The 15,278-nt window shown below is 46.6% G+C and overlaps 1 protein-coding gene across 3 annotated transcripts in view; it reads right to left on the reverse strand.

Annotated features, from left to right (window-relative positions):
- Positions 1–604: 604 nt before the first annotated feature.
- LOC136626360 (cationic trypsin-3-like) overlaps positions 605–15,278 on the reverse strand; it is a 39,402-nt gene continuing 24,728 nt past the window's right edge. For all 3 annotated transcript variants that reach the window (XM_066601346.1, XM_066601347.1, XM_066601348.1), the window contains exons 5-6: positions 5,683–5,819; positions 605–827 (exon numbers count right to left, since the gene is read on the reverse strand). In XM_066601346.1, the coding sequence (XP_066457443.1) occupies positions 687–827; positions 5,683–5,819 (278 nt within the window). In that variant the 3' untranslated portion in view covers positions 605–686. The remainder of the gene's footprint in view (positions 828–5,682; positions 5,820–15,278) is intronic.

Genomic DNA, 15,278 nt, shown 5'->3' on the forward strand with positions numbered 1-15,278 from the left:
ATCATGATGGCCTTGTTGGGCTGGACACATGGGCAACAAAACCAGGTATCCTTCCCCATGCTTGCTGCAAACCCAACACTTTTTGGGGGGACATTTCTTGACCTCAGTGGTAGGGATGGGGTGTAAAAACATAGCACTCTGAGCCTTCACATCTCTTCCGACTCGTAAGCTTGCTGAGGCGAGGTGGCCTCAAACAGAAGGCGCTCAACAAGCTGCTCCTGGAACTGCAGGAAGGTGAGAGTTGCCGGGGACTTTAAATTACATAGGCATTACAGGTAGCGATCTGAATAAGGTAGATCGCTACCGTTCTATACTAGGACTTGGTATGGCTGAAGCACCAGGTCAGACAGGTCTATACCCCCCATAAACACAGGGCCAACGTGTTCTCGTAGCCCAGCCACCTAGGATGTGAAAACATGTATGGGTGGTCACTAAGGAGTTAAGGACTATATTCAGCTCCCGCTGTGGTGGGTCATGGATGATGAATCTGCAAGGAACGTTTTAGTTGTACGGAGAACTATCAGATTTTGCAGGTTAGCTCTTACAATTGGGTACGAAGTCGGCCTGTAAAGGACGAGTGGAAATGACCAATATGCAAGTAATGTGAAATCAGATCTCAAGTTGTTTTATTGCACTTTACACTTCTATACATATATTGCGCTTCTCATTCCAATCAAATCTGATTCTTAATTTTCGTTGATGGTTTCCTTTATCCAAGTAACGTAGTTGCAAAATTTACTGTAAACACCAGGCTTCCCACCTGCACAGCCAAATGATGCTATTCCTTGGAGAACTCCATTGCAAACCAAAGGACCACCGGCAGCACCCTGGAAGATACATAAGATTCCATGTAGGTTATCTTTACTTATTACATCATGGCAGGCCTCCCAGCTGTCCTGGATTATTTTTTTGAGGGGGGGGGGGGGGGGGGGCAGGCGACAGCATCAGATTTGGGGCACAGACCTGCATTCATGAGTGTCGGGGGGGGGGGGGGGGGGTAGGTCAATATCTGGCATCCTCTTGCCATAGCAACCCATCAGTACACCATGATTAGATTGCAGCATGTAGGGGATTAACAATATGGATTGCTGTCTATCAACACTGTTGTAGCAGGAGGCTGGCTATCAGTAACAGCCAGTTCCTGCTGCGGGATGAAGTGGGCTTTGCTTCTGAACCCGTGCTATCCACAAGATGGTGTTAAAAAGTGGAAAAATTAGACTGTTTCAATTCTAAAAAGGACCCGATACATTTTAGCGATTTTACGCATGTGGCGGTTGTCGCCCTATTTTTCGTTTTGGTAGTCAAAATTTTCGCTGTATTAGTTTTTCCCGTCACATATTGATCTATTTTAATGCCTAATTTGTAGGTCATCTAGATAAGTAATATTGGTAATTCCTATTCCTGAGAAACCCATCAGGTCAATCATACCTTTGGAAAAAAAAACTCTAGGCGTAGTGATATACCAAAAAGGCAGACAGAAGTTGAAAATGGACGATTGTTGAACCCATTTTAACCGCAAATCCAAGATATTTTTGGTACGTCAAGTGGATGGGGATATGGTAGTATGCTTCTTTGAGGACAATTGTGCACATGACACTGCCCCAATTAATCAGGGAAATTGTAGACCTGATAGTCTCCAATTTAAACTTAAACTCAAAAATGTACTGATTAAGGGACTTTATATTAAGTATGGCACAATAGGAACCGTTGGGTTTGGCAACTAGAAGCAAGGAGATGTAATACAGTTATCCCATATGCTTTGAAGGAACAGTTTTTTGGTTAAGTGCAAACTCCCTGCTGTAATCTTTATTGGAGAAGAGGGGATTGGTCAGGTGCAACAAAAAAAACTTCTAGAGGGAAGGGACAAGCATTCTATTCTTTTCCCCTGGAGATGTAATCTGCAACACCCAACACCCAGGTATTCCCAGTTATCTGGTTCTATCACTTCCGAAAACAGAGAGCCCAACTCCCACTGGATTTAGCTGTCTTTGGGTAAAGAGGGAGCTCCTAACCTTGCCTTCTTTCAGGTAGTACCATCTACCCGTTTTGCCCTTGCCTTTATGAACCCTAGGCGGGCACACCTGCTTACAAAAGGAAAGATTCCTCTTGTGTAGGTAATAGGTGGGGAAACCTTTATCTCATGCTTTCTCAAGAATCTTGTCTAGTTCTGGCCCAAATAAATATCCCACCTGGAAAGTAATAGCCTATTTTTAGGCGATCAGTGGGGCTGTTACTTCCTCTCAGTAATCTGGATGTAAAGGACATATAACCCTCAGCACAGGCCCTTTTTGCTGATCTAGAGGGGCCTGGCAGAGGCTGGTTCCACTTTTAGTGCCTAAACTTCTTCTGACCATCTGACGGAGATTATCTATTAAGGATTCTTGCTCCTCCCGGACTATGTCGCACAGTCCACACACACACTCTTTGGTGGCCGCCTTCCTCTTATTTTGGTCTCAAAATCGGAAGCCTTAAAAAATACTTTCAGATCTCCTAAAGGATTGTGATGCCTGTATATAAGTTATCACAGCTCATCTAACATCCAGGTTATGCAACATTTTCTCCCTATGTGACGTCCGAGCCTAGTGCGCCAAGGTGTGGGAGACCACAAGGTCTGTAGAAGGGTTGTCACAGGTGGATCTATAACCTCTCCCAACAGTGGCGGTAATGGTGCTCTGCTTGGGGGGGGGGGGGGTTGTGCAGTGACCCATGGAATATACTGTAGTATGGGTGGCAGGAAGGCCTGTTTTGTCACGGTGATGCCAGTACTCCAACTGGACTCTCATGGTGGGTGGACTGACAATCAAATAAGTGAGTTGAGTACAGTAATACGTTAGTAGTCTGGGAGTACAGATTTACTGACTTTGGTATTTTGCAATATAATTGAATTCATAATTTTCCACAAAGATACTTTGAGCAGTTACATGAAGATTAAGTACTAGGCAGGCAATTGAATACAATGACAAATACAGTAATATTAACTTGTTTAGGACCTGACTTCAACACCCTCTCCTTTTTTTTTTTTCTTCTGAACTGATTTTGCAAGACAATTTGCCCACTAGCTGAAGGATTACTTTGAGTTTAGTGAAGTGTAGATGCAGCAAAGTGCAAAGTAGCTGTAAGGCTAATCCTGGCTTTGTGTTCACCGGGTAGCTATGACTTACTGTTAGTTGAAGGCCAACCCTCAGAAAGGCTCTCCCTCCCTCTATGGGGGATGCCACGAGAGTGGGTTTACGCCATGCTCAACCTTGGGAGAAGACGTGCTGCACTGCTGACCCGTTTCTGTATGAGTACCTCCTCTAACACGACTGACTGCAACTTCTCACACCTGTCTGAGTTTGCCCAAGTGCTCACTGTCACTCCCTTTTATCTTCTGTTTCTTTCCTGCACCTTTCATGTTCCTTCTACTTTTGCATAGGGACTTGTTTTGCTGCTTTCCCGCCCTTGGACTCTGCACCAGTGAGATTGAATCTGACTATCAGAAAATGAGACTGCATCAGGCTAAGCTCTAGGCTTTAGAGAGAAGGGGAGTGTGGGAGATGGCTGAGAGGTTTGCCATTTTGGTATATGTACTCTGTTAGCTGTGAAGATGTTAAGCTTGAGGACATTACTGGAACCTCTAGTTTCTAAGCTCTGGGTGAAGGGACCATCTCCCCCTCCTCCTCCCCCCCCCCCCCCCCCCCCATGTCCATTAAAGGAGCAGTGTATTGTGGCCAAAACAGGTCTGACTAGTTTTGACAAGTGGAAGACTTCTACAAGGGCGCCACTTACAGCTGCATGGCAAAAAGGAATGTCTTTAACACAAAGTATAGAAAATGACTGGCGAGAAACAGGAAGTATTCATTTTGGACAGCAAGTCAAGAATGACTAGAGCATGCTCAAAGGAGGCTCCTCCTCAGTAAATGAGCTCACAGCTACCTCACAAATACCTCTTTATGAGACTGACCTAGCAGCACACTAAATGTTATTATAATGTACCCACCTTTTCTGTGTTTGAAAAAAACTTATATAAAAGTTTTACCCGTCTAAATAAAGGTTAGATCCCTTTTGGTGTCCACTATGTAGACATGTGTCCATTGGGGGGGGGGGGGGGGGGGTTGGGAGGGTCTCTGGGCCTGCATAGAATTCAAGTCTAATATGGCACCCACAGTATATCAAATAGCGAAAATTGCGCTAACAGGAGAAACAGGGTCTTGCCTACAGATGGTACCTTCTTTGTCCATGGATGGCCCATAGACAGGTAGAACAGGACAAGTTTTGGTGTGAATGTTCTGTAGGACCTGCTGGGCCACTACACCTACTGTTTTTAAAGTTGACAGAGGGAGGGTGATATAATCTCCTGCTCTCTATGAAAAGAAGAATTCTTGGCATCAAAAGGAGGGTTTCAGTTTTAAAATTATACGGTCAGTCTGATGTAAGTGGCCTCTTAAACTCTTCCTGTCCCGGGAAGGTCAAAGGGCAACCTCCAGTAGTGCTGTTAGGATAGACAAAATGGAAAAAAGGAATGGTGTTCATGGTGCAGTGAAAAGGTCATGTTATATTTATGCCGTGGGTCAGTAAGATTCAAAGGATGTCCAAAAAAAATGAAAAAAAATATTAAGTACTACATTAAAAGAAACTAAAATACCTTTTAAAAAAAATGTTTTTTGTTGATAATTCTTGATCCCTGTACCTTTTATGTTGATGGGGTTGTGAGAGCTCACTTAGGTGACCGTAATTTTATCACTTTGGGGAACATACAGCCTTTTGATCACTTTTTATTCAGCTTTTTCCTTGGAGATAAGGTAAGCAAAAAATAAAATAAAATACAATTCTGGCATGGTGAGTTTTTTTTGGGCAGTGTTTCAATATGTTGGATTAATGATGTGATATTTTAATAAACTGAGCGTTTACAGACAGTGATAGTCAACGACTGAGAAAAGGAAAGGGGTGGATTTAAACATAATATTTTTTATTTTCTTAATTAAAAAATAAGTTCTTTATGTTACTAGATTACTTTTTTTAAAAAGTCTCGAACAGGACGCTTGCAATTGTTTTATCACTAACAGTATACTGCAATACCATAGTATTACTTTATACTGTATTCTGACAGGTATTCTATTAAGATGTGCTACAGGCATGTCTTAATATGCAATCAGTCTAAGCAACCCTAGGGGCCTTCAAAAGGCCCTAAGCTCTCATAACACCTACATGGCACCCTATAATCTCATCAACGAGGCTGTTTGGGACATCTGAGCCTGATTTAAATGAAACGGTCAGAGCTTATAGCAGCATTTTAATTGTTGAGAGCCATTATTGGGGTTATCACCGATTGCTGCTGTTCCTGCCAGGTGTTAGCTGTCAAAGATTGCTGGCACCTACCATGTATGAAGCGGGCTCAGGGGCTATGCCGGCTCCATAAAATGACAGCAACATAGGCGGTATAGGTCAAGTGCATGTAGTAAAGGGGGCTAATGGCACATAGAACTCTACTTCCCTGTATATATCCATTTCAGGCAGAAACATATGGAGGTTTTTTGGATGAACCTATGAGAAAGTAGCTGGTTCTAGAACGCCATATTACAGAGGAATAGTCTACAAGAAACTCTGAAAGAGTATGGTACCCAACTCCTTAATACAGAACCGAGTGGATTTGCGGTGTGCGTGAAGCTTCACCATGGGAGATATATAAAGTAGCTTTCTTACTTGGCAGGAATCCTTTCCCCCTTCCAGGAAACCAGCACAGATCATGTTACTAGTAATTTGTCCAGGATAGGCTTTGTTGCATTCACTGCTAGACAGAACGGTTGCTTCACCACACTGCAGGACATTTCTGGATTTATCTGGACAGGACAAGATGGAGTAACAGGATATTAGCCGCGGTGTGGACATTACACACACATACATGGGATGTACAGAAAATAGACCGGCGGAAATACAGGTTCTGTTATGTTAGAAGTGAGTCATCCTATATCACTCACTATATTGTACTATTACATGCCGTCAAGTGACCTGACCATATCAAAGGACTTCATTTATCCCCCACCACCAAAAAAATTGCTTCACAAGCACTCTGTACTACTCGATTGCTGCTAAGCAAGACTATTAAAAACCACCAAAAGTGTTTGATGCATTTTTTAATTGTGTGCAGTTATATACAGGTAGATGTATAACTTATACCAGCCGTAGATAGATACAAGCGTGAGATATGAGGTAGATCGCTATGGGAAAGAGAAAGATACGGATTACTTACCGGTAGTCCCATTTCCAGGAGTCATCCCGACGGCCCCATTACATATGGAGGTTGCCCTCTGACCCAGGTAGGGACAGGAAGAGTTTAAAAGCACCTCCCTTTCCACCCATGCTTTAGTGACTTATAAATTATTACAGTGGACAATGTTTACTAAACCAAATTTTACCTTTATTCAGTCATATTTACATTTGAACATAAACTAAAGGGAGGGAACTATGGGCCGTCGTGATGACTCCTGGAAATGGGACTACCGGTAAGTAATCCGTGTCTTTCCAGAGCGTCATCCCGACGGCCCCATTACATATGGAGTATACCAAATTATACGTGGCTCTAGGGTGGGACCACTGCCTGAAGGACTTTACGTCCGTAACTCAGGTCTTTGTCCGACTGGACGTTAACCCTGTAATGTCGGGTAAATGCATGTATACTAGACCAGGTGGCTGCTTTGCAAATCTGCTCGGCAGACGCCTGGCCTTTTTCTGCTCAAGAGGAGGAGAGAGAGCGTGTGCAGTGGGCTCTAATTTTCCCTGGAGGATCGAGACCCCTGGCTTTATATGCCTCTTGGATGGCGGTCTTGATCCACCTCGCAATGGTGCTCTTAGATGCCGTCTTTCCTTTTGCCGGCCCCCGAAATTGGATAGAGAGGTGGTTATTTTTACAGAAAGAACGGATGGCCTCTAGGTACGCTAGAACGGCTCTCCTAACGTCTAGGCTATGAAATGCTCTCTCGTTGCGGGGATTTTGACAGAAGGAGGGCAGAGTGATAGTCTGCTCTCTATGAAATTTTGACACTACCTTCGGAAGGAAGGCTGGGTCTAGTTTGAAGGTAATCCTGTCGCCTTGTATTACCATGTATGGTTCAATACAAAATAATGCTTGTAAATTCCCCTATTCTCCGAGCCAAAGTTATAGCAACTAAAAGGGTAACTTTTAGCGTGAGTAGTCTCAAGGAGAGTTGTGAGGGGTTCGAAGGGGGGGGGTTGGCAAAAGCTAGTTAAGACTATATTTAGGTCCCAGGTAGGAAAAGTTTCTCTAACAGAGGGTCGAAGCCGTTCTGCCCCTTTGAGAAACCTACGCACCCAGCGGTGTTCTGCCAAGGGGAAATCTAGGTAGGACCCTAGTGCTGCTGTATGAACTTTAAGGGTTCTAGGACCAAGGCCTTTTTCTAAGCCTGCCTGTAAAAATTCCAGGATTACAGGAATGTCAGTCCCTGGGATTTTCCCTGGCTCTATTTTACAGAAATCTGCGAATTTCTTCCATATCCTATCGTAAATAGCTGTCGTGATAGGTTTTTTGTCAGGGTAGTAATTACATTATGGGAGAGTCCCTTCCCACGCAGTATCATGCTTGTAGCATCAATGCTGCTAGCTTCAATTTCTCGACCCCCGGGTATGTTAGCGGGCCCTGGAGGAGGAGATCTTCCGCGGCAGGTAGTAGGAGTGGACCCCGGATCGTCAAGGCTTTTAGCAGGGGATACCAGGGCCTTTTGTCCCACATAGGGGCGACTAATATGACTAACGCCCGTCTGGTTTGGATTTTTCTGAGGGTGCGGGGGGGGGGGGGGGGGGATCAGTGGGAAGGGAGGGGGGGGGGGGGTTAAGGCGTAGGCTAGGTCCATGTCCCAGCTTTGGGACAGGGCATCTATCCTGCATGGATTGTCTCTGGGGTCCCGGAACTTTGAATTTTTCTTCGTGGTGAACAGGTCTATCTGCGGCTCTCCCCACTGGCAGATTAGTTGGTTGAAGACTCGCTGGTTCAGTCCCCATTCTCCTGGATGAATGCTCTGTCTGCTCAGGAAGTCGGCAGCGACGTTTGTGGACCCTTTTAAGTGGATCGCTGAGAGGGACAGCATGTTGGACTCCGCCCAGCGGAGTATCTTTGTTGCAGGTGTGGGTGTTGCGTTCCCCCCTGGTGACGAACAAATGACAGAGCTGTCATATTATCTGTTAGAATTTTGACATGCCTTCCTCTTATAAGGGGTTCTGCTGCCTGAAGGGCCTCCCAGATAGCCCTTAGTTCTCTGAAATTGGATGAGCGTTTAGCTACTTGGGGGTCCCAGATTCCCTGTAGATTTAGGTCGGCTACTTGCGCTCCCCATCCCGTTTTGCTGGCATCTGTTGTGATGGGTACAGTAGATTCTTGTGACCAAGAGGTACCTTTGCTTAGGTTCCTCTGTGAGGTCCACCAGCGTAGGGACTCTTTGACTCGGACGGACAGGCTCACCTTCTTATCCAGGGATGTCTGCCGTTTGTCCCAGTTGGCAAGGATAAATCCTTGTAGTTGCCGGGTATGGGCACAAGCCCATGGGACTATCTGAATGCCCAGCACCTTCATTGTTTCTCTAATGGAAACCGTCGTAGCCTGACAGAGGGAGTTTACTCTTTGGGTGAGATCTTCCTTCCTAGATGATGGAAGCTGGGATTCCTGGATGTGGGAGTCTAGTAATACACCCAGGTACACCTTCTGTGTACCAGGGTTCAAGTCGGACTTCTGTTTGTTGACTATCCACCCTAAACTGTTTAGGGTGGACAAGACCATGGATAGGTCTATACGCATGGTCTTCTCCATCCTTGACACCAACAAAAAGTCGTCCAGATATGGAAGTATGCGGATCTGGTTCCGCCTGAAGTAGGCTACCATCTCTTATGATTTTCGTGAACACCCGAGGGGCGGTGGAGATTCCGAATGGAAGGGCCGTGAATTGATAATGTTGGATCTTGTCTCCCTCCCACAGAGCAAATCTCAGGTGCTTGTGATGGGCTACAGTTATTGGGACGTGGTAATATGCATCTTTGAGATCTATGGTGCACATTACATTATCTCGGTTTATTAGTGAGACAATAGATCTTACTGTTTCCATCTTGAATTTTTTGTACTAGATAAATTTAGGGCTTTAAGATTAAATATAGTCCTAATGGAACCATTTGGTTTTTTGATTAGAAATACGGGGGAATAGAATCCCTCTCCCCTTTCGTAATCAGGGACTTGTGTAATGACCCCTAGGTCCTTGAGTTCCTGTACACCTTTTATGAGGTTCCCTTGTTCCTGTAGGGACCCGGGGGAGGTTATGAGGAATCTCCTAGGGGGTAGAGAGTGGAACTCAATTTGGTACCCTGCTTCAATTATTCGGAGTACCCAGGGGTTAGACGTTACCCCTTGCCACTGGCTTAGATAGCCCGCTAATCTACCCCCTGTTTGTTCAGGGGAGGGTTGGACTTCCTTACCCCGACCTCCCTTGGGGTACGACCATCTTCCAGTCTTCCCTTTAACTTCGGGAGGTGGCTGGCGTGTCCTCTTCGGGAAGGATGGTTTCCTGAAAGGTTGTCTGTTGGGCAGGGTCTTACTCTTGTCGCCGACTTTTTCCAGGCTTTTGTCCAGGACGGGCCCAAACATATATTCTCCTTGGAAGGGGATGGCACAGAGCTTGTTTTTTGATGTAATGTCTGCGGCCCAAGTCTTCAGCCATAATGCCCTTCTCGCTGAGTTGCTGAGGACTCCGGTTTTTGCCCCGTATCTCACCGTCTCCGCTGATGCGTCAGCCCGGAAGGCGGTAGCCATTTTTAGGAGGGGGGAGACAGCTGGCCAACTCCTCTCTGGGGCCCCGATCCTTTATGCAGGCTTCTAGCCTGTTTAGCCAGAGCACCATGGATCTAGCCACTGAGGTTGAGGCTATGTTAGCCTCGATGGTGAGGGATGTTGCCTCCCAGGCTTTCTTCATTAATCCGTCGATTTTTTTATCCATCGGATCGGATAGCTGGGAGGTGTCCTCGAAGGGCAAGAGGGTCCTCTTGGCCACTTTTGCAATTTGGATGTCCAGCTTAGGGGTCTCCCTGTACAGGCGGACGTCCTCGGTAGCGAATGCGAGCCGGTTTCGGATTTCTCTTGGAACCGTTATCCTTTTTTCCAGTTCCTGCCATTCGTCTGTAATCACTTACTGCAGGGTCTGGTTGACCGGGAACATGATCTTTCTCCTGGACCGGAGGCCGCCAAACATCTCATCTTGGATTGTCCTTGGCGGGTTATCCTCCTCGATTTGCATTGTTTCCCTCACCGCCTTGATGAGGTGCGCAATGTCGCTTGATGAGAAGTAATATTTCCTCTCATCTTCTATGGGAACTGGTGGGTCCTCCAATTCCCCTTCAGACGGGAGCTCCAGTGATTCACCGGAGATTGATCTCGCCGATTCGGTCTGTCTAGGTCTTTTAGGGACCCGTGACGGACCTGGCTGGGCCTGGGGAAGGGACGCCATGAAAGCCTGCAGCTCTTCCCTAATCATGCAGCGGATAACAGATTTGAATGCTGCTTTCTCTTCTGCGAGAATTTTCCCCGTGCATTCCTCGCATAGGGGTTTTTTATAGCTCTCCTCGAGCCTTTTGTTGCAGAGGACGCATTTTTTCGATTTTTTCCTCGGGTCCGTTTTCTTTGGACCCTCCTTATCCATCTATCCATGATAAGTGGGGGAGAGGGGAGAGAAGGAGAGCATATATGCATCTGCTGTACAAGTGATCATTTTGCGCATTCTTTTTTGGCATATAGCCTACTTACAGTTGGTAGGGTGTCAATCTCTCCCTCACGTGCTGAGCTGTCGCGGGTAGACATACTCACATACACTTGTCTGGCAGTCAGCAGGATCCTCCATGGAGTTTAGCCTGCTTATATGGGGAGGATTTTCAAATTTGGCGCCATTTCCGGGTTCTCGCCGGTAGCCACGCCCCCTATGTTGAGCGCGTGACATCACCGCGCCGGATGACGTCACCGCTATGCGCCCGAGGTCCAGAACATGCGATCCGCACGAGGGAGATCAGCGCTGCTGAGGCGACTTATTGCTCAGTCGGCGGCGCAGGTCGGGGGATGCAGGGACTCGTGAGTGTGCGGCCCCGACCTCTACCCCTCCAGGGGGACCGCACAGCGTGCGGTAAGTATTCCTTCGGTAGGTTTTTTCTTCCTCCGCAGCTGTCTGGAACTGCTCCTCTATCCCACCGTAGGGACAGGAAGACACTAAAGCATGGGTGGAAAGGGAGGTGCTTTTAAACTCTTCCTGTCCCTACCTGGGTCAGAGGGCAACCTCCATATGTAATGGGGCCGTCGGGATGACACTCTGGAAATGGATATTAGATAAATAGATACAGACAGATAGATACCCCAAGGTCCAATCAGCAGGAAGATTACATTATCATCCCCGCTTCACTCCATGCTGTGTCGTGTGTCTGCATCTCCCTTCCCTCCTTCCTGAGTCCTCCCTCCCTGACTCGTACTGTCAGCCCGGACCACACTAACCATGTCGACAACGAAACCTGAATGTGTATTTGTATATGGCGGAGGGTGGCCTTTGGGCCCCCTTAAGTGCAGGAGCCCGGTCGCCATTGTGACGCCTATGCTTTGTGTTACAACAGTGTTATATAGTGCCCTTCTGGGTCACCACACTACTTGTCAAAAGTTTTTGAATATCTAAATTCTTTGAGTTTTTATTGATATTTACAGTTTAAGGTCTCAAAACTACTTAACTACGCATGCAACAAATTGAGATGGAATAAAGATAATGGATTAACTTTGACTAAATTAAATCTAGATTTTTGACTCAAAGTAGCCTCCTCTAGCTGATATAACAGCTTTACACAATCAAGGCATTCTTTCTTCAGTTGCATTTAGATATTGTTCATAAGTTTCTTCTCAACGTTGTTGAAGTTGCTGCAATTGTAAGTTGCTTGGCTTTCATGCTTTTGTCCATTTTATCCCAAACAAGCTCAATGGGGTTTAAGTCAGGAGACTGTACAGCCCATTGCATTTTAAGTCTACTGAATCCTTCTTGTCTTTAGTAGTTCTAAAAATAACCTAGAAGTATGTTTTGGATCATTGTCTTCCTGCATTAGGAATCCCTGACCAACTAGGCGTACACCAGAGGGTATTGCATGGAATATCATAATGCTGTGATATGCCCTTTTTGTCCAGTGGGCCACTCATCCTATGCAAGTTGCCAACGATGGATGCAGCTGAAGAGCCCTAGACCATAATGCTTCCTCTATCCTTGACAGTTGGCGTCACACACAGGAGGCATCCTTGCACCTACTTGACAGAATACAAGAGCCCTATGTGTTGTACTAAAGATGTCAAATTTTGATTGTCCATAAGACCTTCTACTCTTCAGTAGTCCACTGCAGGTGCCGTTTGACCCAGGCAAGGCTTTTTATTGTACAATCTTAGCAGTCGCTTTTCTTACTTTGTCTGACCTGCAGATAGAAGTCTTCTCTTTACAGTTGAGATGGAAACTTATTTATCATTTGCTGCATTAAGCTGTGCTTAAAGATTTTGGGCTGTGAGGTGACGATCATGCAAACTATAGACCCTCAAAACCTTGTCATCCGATTCTGTAGTGGCATCTTCCTGTTAGTACGAACTCCTATACCCTCAAAAGGCACTTGGAAACTAAAGGAAACTCCCTTCCAACTTGGCTTTCTTGGTAAGTTCTCTTTAGGACAGATCTACACCTCCAAGGGTTACAATTGTCTTCGTTGCTTGGTTAATTGACCTTTTCTTGCCATTATGATGGCAATGCACTTTGTCCTGAAGGGCAAAACTGTCCAATCCTGCCTTAGAGGGAGTTGTAATGCAGCCTGATCCAACGCTGGTCATAGATTCATAGGGTTTGAAAGTAACATAAAAAAGTTGACACCTGTAGGAATAGTTTACATCCAATTTCAAACCATAATTTGATTTCTGTGCTGCAGAGCAGCTGTTCTTTATGATTTTAATCAAAGGGCTTTTTTCAAGGAACCCATGAATTGATGTTTTTTACTTTTCAAGTTATAATATTTAAGTTTAACGTACTTTTGAACTATCACATTTTATTGTCTGGATTTGAGCTATGTTTATGTCAAAACTGGAAAATTGAGGTGTTCTAAAATTTATAAAAGGTAGTGTATAGAGATGAGCGAACGCGTTCGTCCGAGCTTGATATTCGTGCGAATATTAGGGTGTTCGGGATGTTCGTTATTCGTGACGAACACCATGCGGTGTTCTGGTTACTTTCACTTCCTTCCCTGAGACGTTAGCGCGCTTTTCTGGCCAATTGAAAGACAGGGAAGGCATTACAACTTCCCCCTGCAACGTTTAAGCCCTATACCACCCCCCTGCTGTGAGTGGCTGGCGAGATCAGGTGTTCGCCTAATATAAAAGTCGGCCCCTCCCGCGGCTCGCCTCAGATGCGGTGTGAGTTAGATGAGGGACAGTGCTGTTTATACCGGAGCTGCTGTAGGGAAAGAATTGGTAGTTAGTGTAGGCTTCAAGACCCCCCAAAGGTCCTTATTAGGGCCACTGATAGCTGTGTGTTGGCTGCTGTTAGCAGTGGGATTTTTTTTTTTCTCAAAATCGCCTCTGCAGACCGTTGCACCTGGCATTAGGGACAGAAGTGCTGCATAGGCAGGGAGAGTGTTAGGAGTGAGTGTAGCCTTCAAGAACCTCAACGGTCCTTTCTAGGGCCATATTTATCCGTGTGCAGTACTGTCCAGGCTGCTGTTGGCTGTGCTGCATTTTTTTTGGGCTTCTCAAAATCGCCTCTGCAGAGCATTCCACCCTCCATTGATACTGCAGGGAAAGAATTGTATAGGCAGGGCCACAACACAGTTATTATTCATAGAATATACGCAGTGCTGCCTGTTGGTGGGAAAAAACTGAAAACAAATCTATTTGTCCAGCCTCTGTCCGTCCTTACGCCTGTGGAGACGTGTGAGCTGCGTGAAAAACATTGCTAAATCATACGCACCCAGCTACGCTTTACTGCTGGGTTCGCCATTTGCTTTCCTTAATTGGGAAAAAAAATACCTGCTCTCCAAGAGTTATAATAACTCTGCTACCCTCACGTTCTGTGACACATAAGCAGGGACACAGCACAGTTATTAAACTTAGATAATTCATTCACTAGAGGCAGTGGGGCCTTTCGTTTTCCAAAAAGGGCAAAAATTATATTTGGCCTGCAGTCTTGCGCCAATTTATTTCCTGCCTGTGAAATCAAATCACTGGTAATACAGCATGCTGAGGGGTAGGGGTAGGCCTAGAGGACGTGGACGCGGCCGAGGACGCGGAGGGCCAAGTCAGGGTGTGGGCACAGGCCAAGCTCCTGATCCAGGTGTGTCGCAGCCGACTGCTGCGCGATTAGGAGAGAGGCACGTTTCTGGCGTCCCCACATTCATCGCCCAATTAATGGGTCCACGCGGGAGACGGTTATTAGAAAATGAGCAGTGTGAGCAGGTCCTGTCCTGGATGGCAGAAAGTGCTTCGAGCAACCTATCGTCTACCCGCAGTTCTGCGCCGTCCACTGCTGCCAATCCGAATCCTCTGTCTGCTGCTCCTCCTTCCTCCCAGCCTCCTCACTCCACTACAATGACACCTGCTCAGGAGCGGGAACACTCCCAGGAACTGTTCTCGGGCCCCTGCTTAGATTGGGCAGCAGCGGTTCCTCTCCCACCAGAGGAGTTTATCGTCACTGATGCCCAACCATTCGAAAGTTCCCGGGGTCCGGGGGAAGAGGCTGGGGACTTCCGCCAACTGTCTCAACAACTTTCTGTGGGTGAGGAGGACGATGACGATCAGACACAGTTGTCTTGCAGTGAGGTAGTAGTAAGGGCAGTAAGTCCCAGGGAGCAGCGCACAGAGGATTCGGAGGAAGAGCAGCAGGACGATGAGGTGACTGACCCCACCTGGTGTGCAACGCTTACTCAGGAGGACAGGTCTTCAGAGGGGGAGTCAAGGGCATCAGCAGGGCAGGTTGCAAGAGGCAGTGCAGTGGCCAGGGGTAGAGGCAGGGCCAGACCGAATAATCCACCAAGTGTTTCCCAAAGCGCCCCCTCGCGCCATGCCACCCTGCGGAGGCCGAGGTGCTCTAAGGTCTGGCAGTTTTTCACAGAGACGCCTGACGACCGACGAACAGTGGTGTGCAACCTTTGTCGTGCAAAGCTCAGCCGGGGAGCCAACACCAACAGCCTCACCACCACCACCATGTGCAGACATATGATGGCCAAGCACCCCGCAAGGTGGGACAAAGGCCGTTCACCGC

The sequence above is a fragment of the Eleutherodactylus coqui genome, chromosome 4, assembly GCF_035609145.1.
Source record: "Eleutherodactylus coqui strain aEleCoq1 chromosome 4, aEleCoq1.hap1, whole genome shotgun sequence".
Lineage (NCBI taxonomy): Eukaryota > Metazoa > Chordata > Amphibia > Anura > Eleutherodactylidae > Eleutherodactylus > Eleutherodactylus coqui.